Source organism: Nestor notabilis, unplaced genomic scaffold (genome assembly GCF_000696875.1).
Source record: "Nestor notabilis isolate BGI_N333 unplaced genomic scaffold, ASM69687v1 scaffold30269, whole genome shotgun sequence".
NCBI lineage: Eukaryota > Metazoa > Chordata > Aves > Psittaciformes > Psittacidae > Nestor > Nestor notabilis.
The window spans coordinates 23,893-30,500 of record NW_009942845.1 but is presented as its reverse complement, the minus strand read 5'-3'; the positions used below and the strand labels follow the sequence as shown (position 1 = coordinate 30,500).

The window sequence follows — 6,608 nt, the reverse complement described above, 5'->3', positions numbered from 1 at the left end:
GGGCTCGGCGCGGCCCAGGTATGCTGCTGGCGCCCGGGACAGAGCAGCGCTCGGTTCTGAGCTGCTCTCTGGCGCGGTCCGCGGAGCCGAGCTCTGCCCTCCGGCCCGGCCTGGCCGCTCTTCTCCCTTCATCTTCCCTCCCGCACGTCTCCCGGGCCCCCGCGGTGCCGGGGGCTGTCGCACTCACTCGACAGCACTCGCTGGGCCCGGAGGACGGGGCTAGGGTTGGAACGAGCATGGGCCGCCGGTGCCAGAGATGCTTCCCGGCCCCCGCCGTGTGCCAGTTCTGCGTGTGCTTTAGGGGAAGCCGGAGGAGGAGGGGGATCAGGTCACGGCTGGTCCTACCGCTGGGATGATTAAAAGCTTATGTGAAGTGTGTTAGGTGGTATAAGCTTTCCTTCATCCCTGCGATTTAGTCATATCTTACAAAACCACCTGCTTTCTGCACTGTATCATAGCATATACCCCAGTAAGTGATTTCTTTGTTTTGTGCACGAAGTCATTTGTGCGCCTCCAGTTCTCAAGGTACGGCTGTAATGTGTATTTGCTGATGGTGATGTTTGTCTGTAATCTTCTGTTACAGAGATTGGCTGACGTATTTGTTGTCCTTCGTATTGTTAGTTTTTGTAAAAGATGTAATTATAGGGTAGACAGAACTACAGGTAATGTCAGAAGAATGTCTGTTTTTCTGGTAAGGCTGGAATTACGTATTCTTCATGCTCAAGTAATGCTTGCATGTGCTCAAGTAGCTGGCACAGCTAGTAAACTGCTAAAGCATCTATCTAGTGTTTAGCATCTAGTGTTCTTTGTAAAAGTATAAAAGGATACTGGCTTATATTTGTCGTGAGGTAACAATCTTACCGTGTTTTCAGAGATACTGCCAAGTGGATATAAGAGTATCTTACTTGCTAAGTATATCTTATAAGGATATTTTATTCAGTTCAGAGTCTGGGTAGTCTGCTGTAACTTTTTTTTTTGTCTGCCAAAGGCAAAGTGTCGGGTGGTCTATGGATGAATAAGGAGTGAAAGCAGGAAGCAGTTGTCACAACTCACCTGTCAAACTCAATTTACTAGGTAGGTAACAGTCCTGTGTACTGAGAGGGCTCCATACTGTGAGAAGTTTTGTTTAATGGTAAAAGCATTTCTGCAAATGTTTAGCCCTTTTATGTTTACTAGTGCTTCTCAGCCTGGAAGTGGCTAGGATAGTTTAATGTTACACATGCAGTTTTGAAGGTAGCCATATGTGTTGAGCAGCTTGATACACAAAAACTCTGTAGCATTTTGAGTGTGGGGTATATGTTATACCTGAGAAGTCAATAGAGATTTCGAGGAATGGGAGGGGGACAAGTACCATTGGCTTTCCGTGTCAGGGCAAATCAAACCAAATGTCGTCCTCTAATCTTAAAACACTTTCGTGTATTTATTGTTTAGTGAGTTCTAAGTACAGCAGAGACAATGAAGCAAAACTTAAAATGCCAGATGTCTCTGGTTTTGGAGAAGACACGTAAAAAGGAATTCAAAAGCCCTTAAAATAGATGGGAAGTATTACCGCAGTGGATTGTTGTTCGTTACCAAAATACTTAATTGTGGATAGCTAGGAGAGCTGTCTTTCGAAATGTAAAGATGCTGAAGGAAATAATATTTTATCAGTCCCCCAGATTTTAATTGCTGAAGCTGTTGTTTTGGAAATGAGGGAATTTTAGGTAATCCAGGTATGTTTGCACTGATGGTTTTGATCAATAAATAATTTAGATTAGGGGTGGGAGGAATGAAATTTGGCATCTCTCACGATATTTACTTTTTGCTTAAAGCTCTCTATGAAAGCAACAAGTCACTGGGTTACCTCTGATTTCCCAATGCTTATAATTATTTTTAAATCTTAGGTTTTAAACTCTGTTGTTTGGAAGGTAACATCCAGGTGCAGATTATGGCTCATCGACTTTCAAAAGAAGAATTAGATGAGCAGTTTGAAGAGTTTCTGAAAGAGGTATGTTTTAGAGAAAGGTCACATCCCTTTTCTCTGTTAAAATACAGTGGGGAAATTGAGTATGGAAGAATATGAAATGGAAGATTCAGCTGTGTTTTTATCACATAATTCACACGGCTGTCTTAGGTTTGGGTTTTTGCAAGGTCTTAGCTTCGTTGCTACACTTAATTCATACTATGCTGTAGTATTTAAATTGAACAGCTTTGTGATTAAATAAGTATTTTTATTTACTGTCACTGCTAGGTTGTATTTTCAGAAAGAGCTGTTGCTTCTTGATTTTTGTTTCAATTTAATTGTGTGTTACTTAGTAGCAGATGCTTCAAATTAATGTATAATTGAAAATGAGATTAAAAACTTTTCCTGTATGTAAGCACAAGCTATGTTTTAACAATCTCCTTATTTTTCTGTGCAATATCTAATTCCACTGAATTCTATTTAAAAATTCTTACTAATCCTGACAAATGAAGTATGTTGCAGTGATTAGAAAATTTTAATTTGATTCCTCTTATTCCTCATGGTGCTTGACAATTTTGAATACAGGCAAAATCTTGCAAGTCAGTGCGTTATGACTTAAACTAACAATTGTCAAATTTGGTCAAATGGACTAACTAGATATGGGGTTTTTTCACTGCATATCGACCTTTAATTTCATAATTTTCCCTGTGGTCTATCAGACACAGAGTGTGGTAACCCTGAGATATAAATACCACATACTTTACTAGATTCTATTACTATATATAAGTAGCTAATGACAGCAGAGAATATTCTTGGGGTCTATGCTATATGTAATGTATGCTTAAAGTGTTTTTAATGTAGAGGCTGTGCTACAGTTTAATTACTTGTGAAAAATGTAGGTGTTGGGTTCTATAAAAATTGCACTTTGTACTGTGTAGTAAAGATCTGTAGTAATGAGAGGCTTCTTTTTCAGGAATATTTTAGCTTTCCTAGGTAGGTCTGTAACTCTGCCTTGACCATGCAGCTTGTGAGGTGTTTTTACAGATACAGGATAAATGTAACATCACTGAGCAATCCTAAATTGAGAGAATAGAAACCCAAAATGCCATCTGAAAATTAAGATTCACAAATAACTTGGAGGTGGATTTTAGCCTTTAATTTGATGATGTAATTGAGATGACATTCTTGAATTCATTGAAATTATCGTTAGTAAAAATAGAAAATTAGGCTGTGCATTTCTGTCAAAAGTTATTTACTTACTATTGTTATAAAGGGAGCTGCTCTGGGGAAGAGAAAGGAGGTTTATTCCTTTATTTATTTTGTGCATCTGTCAAACTGTGTATGATTGCTTCTAGTATTTTGTTCATTTGACTTGTTCTTCATGCTCCCCAGCTACTGCTGACATAGAGAATGCTTGAGTTAGAAAAAAATTAAAATAGCTGCATTGAATTATTCTAAGTGGTATTTGGCATGTTCCAGAGAATATAACTTTTAACAACGCATGTCTTAGTTGTTTTTTATCATTTCAAACTAAACCTGTTTGTTTTAGTGTAGTGTACCAGTGACAGATGATGCTACTGATATATATACTACCGGTCCAGTCATTAAAAATGTGCATTGTTTTATATTTTGCCAGCTACAGACCCAAATAACAATGTCATTATCTACTCTCTGCTATTTCATACGCCTGCATCTTCTGTTACGTCCCTCCCTTTGCTTTTGTTTTTTAAAAAAGAATGTGCAGCCCTTTAATGTTAAGATAAGAAACTGGTGTGCTCCATTGTTTGAAATTGCTTTGTAGGTGATGTTTGTGTTGAGAGTATAACAGCAAGGGAGAATGCGAAAACTGTTTCTTAGTAGTTTGAGGAAGATTTAATATTGTTTAAGCAAATCTTTCAGAGAAGAAATGGAGTAGGGTGTTTTTTTCCTTTTTAAGTAACGCATAGTGAAACTACCTTTGGTTTTTTGTTGGGGTTCTATTTTTCAGGGGGAGGCGGTTGTATGTATGCTTGTGATTAAAATGTATAAAGTTATAAGAAAGACAGTTGGATGATGCAGGTCTAATATGGGGATTAAACTGAAGTATTTTGGCATTTGCACTGAAGCTATCAGTAAAGAGGATTTTCTAGACTTTTATAAATACACAGAAGGATACACAAATGAGAGAGAATGGTTACTGTATGTAGGATAGGTCTTCTAATGATTCCTTCTGCCTGGTCAGGCCTATTCCCAACCCTTTGCCGGAACAGCCTATTGTTATCCATGATTCTCTCTTCCTCCTCCATTGTCTGTGCGCCTGTGGTCCTTCCACTCCCCACCACCAGTATCTTGCTTTAGTGTGCTTCCTCTATTGTCACTTTAATTTCCTTTAAGCATCATCTGTCATTGGTATAGCTCCTAGGTTTCAGAGTGTTCGCTCTGTTGGGTGTGAAGTTCCCTTGGGACATGGAGCATGAGAAGCTCTTTCTAATACACAATGCTTCAATTAATTGCTTTTTTGATGACACTTCAAGCAAAGCAAAGTTAATGAAAAAGCCATTGTCTGCTTCTAGTCTTCTAGGTTGGCTTGTTCTGCTTGCTATTCACAGGCAGTTGAGGAGGAACACTTTCAGAAGGAAAGGCTATAGCATCTTTGTTAGAAAATCTGTGAATAGTACCTGGAAGAGTAAAACTACACATTGAACCATGTTTGAAAAACATTTGAAAAAGACTTGTTTCATGAAGTAATTAGGACAACTCATCATGAAAGTTTGAGTGGTTTAGATCCAATCCTGTATTACCTATCTACTTTCTTAAATTTCTTCATGTGTATAGGAGGTGGTAAGCTGATTATGTGCCATGTAATTGTCACAGTTCTTAAAATTGACCCTCTTTTTTATTTTCAGTTGAGATTAAACAACTGACACTTTTTTCTTCTTTTTCTGTGTCTGTGTTCCTGAAAGGCTGACAGACTGTTTTATAGAGGAGGGGAAGGAAGAAATCAGTGCCACTTACTGGTGCTGAAAAGCCATTACTGGTCCAAATAAATCAATCAACTTCTTTATTTACTTTTTTCAAAGGAACAAAAAAGTCTGTAAGTTTCACTGTTGGGACAGCTGACATATTGGGAAAAACACACTAGTATTTTTGTGTCTGAATTTCTTTCCCAGCTGCTGCAACTTTACTGTCCACAGTTGACAAGATGGCTGGACCTAGAAAGTTTCCAGAACTTGAGAACAGCCAGTGGGAGTTTCAGCTTCTTTAGTTACAAAACTCTAAGGAATATGAGGATCATAGAAGTCCTGCTTGCAGAGTAGAGGATACTGGTAGTCATAAAAGAAACAGCAAGTGATAACATCAAGCACCTGTCAGTACTCCTAGCTAGCAGGAGGCACTCCAGCCTTCGGGGACAGTGACACTTGTGTTGTGACTAGTGTAAGTTGTTACTTATAGGACATTTGTTATGAATGTAAAGCTGTTTTGTTCTATGTCACTGAGCTAACTGAAAGAAATTGCTGTATATCCTGTTGTCCAGCAGTTTTATAATTTATTAAAGTTGTGTTTTATTAAAATGCAAAGCTCAGACAACTTAAATTTTCTAAAGCTCTAAAGATGTTATTGGTCTGAGATACTCACAAGAATATTATTTTCTTATAGTTGTCTTTGTTGTTTTGGTTTGTTTTTTTTTCCTTAAATGGTAGTTCTGGATAATTGGCATTTGATTTATGGATGTACTTATTAGGCCTGTGTAAATTGAAGCATTAGATATATAGTAAAGGTAGGTTTTAATGGTAGTGCTTTTGATGTAATAGGAATCAGGCAGTGGACTGCAGAGGCTTGCTTTAGTAAAACATCCTCATGTTTTACATATTAGGTACCAACAATCCTGTTGAGTTTAGTATTCTGTTTACACTATCAAATTTTCTTATTCGAGGCTATTGCAAAAGTGAAGTTTTTGAACTTTTCACGTATGATGCATTTCATATGTGAATTCTTTGTTTCTTATGTTTTATGGCTTTTTGCTGACTCTATTCATTGTGTTCTTTAAGACACTTTCAGACAATTGGGTTCAACAATTATGGCTAAAGTTGAGATAAAAATGAAAAGTATGCCCCTTCCCTTAACCCCATGCTTACTGAGTTTAAGCACAAAAAAAATGAAGCATGTAAGGTTGCAGTGCAGTAGCTTAACGCATATATTTCTTTGTTCACTGTCTGGATAGCTAATTGTGGCTCTGAGCATGCTGTGAGGAAAAGAGCAGAGACCAGTTAAATAAAAAAAAAGCTGCATCACTTCAAAAAAGTGCTGTTGTCTTATGAAGCGTACGGGGGTCATTTCCTTCCTGCTAACTCTTCAGTAACTTCAATTCACAGAATGTTCGTACTTGTAGACTTTTCTTTTCTTTGTTGATTTAAGCCATCAGTCAAAATCAGCGTGGGTGACTAACACACATGAAAGTTTGTTACGGAGTTGGAATGGTTCTGGTATTTCTATTAATTTCCATGAACACAAAGTATAAAATTAATTTCTGAAATACGATTTGCTGGGAGCTAGAATGTTGCTTGTGAAGGCTTATTTTTAGGATATTTGTAACATTGTTCACGTACAAAGCAAGGCCAACACAAAACCATTTTCTGCTCTACTTCATTATCTTCAGGGGTATGGTCAGATTTTGATTCTTACATGT

The 6,608-nt window shown here is 37.8% G+C and overlaps 1 protein-coding gene across 1 annotated transcript in view; it reads left to right on the top strand.

Moving 5' to 3' along the window:
• Positions 1-20: 20 nt before the first annotated feature.
• Positions 21-6,608, top strand: part of LOC104411229 (centrosomal protein of 162 kDa-like) — a gene marked incomplete at its 3' end in the record, with an annotated part of 29,489 nt that continues 22,901 nt past the window's right edge. Inside the window, exons 1-4 of the mRNA XM_010021603.1 lie at positions 21-224; positions 584-662; positions 1,021-1,074; positions 1,884-1,987. Coding sequence (XP_010019905.1) covers positions 21-224; positions 584-662; positions 1,021-1,074; positions 1,884-1,987 — 441 coding nt within the window. The remainder of the gene's footprint in view (positions 225-583; positions 663-1,020; positions 1,075-1,883; positions 1,988-6,608) is intronic.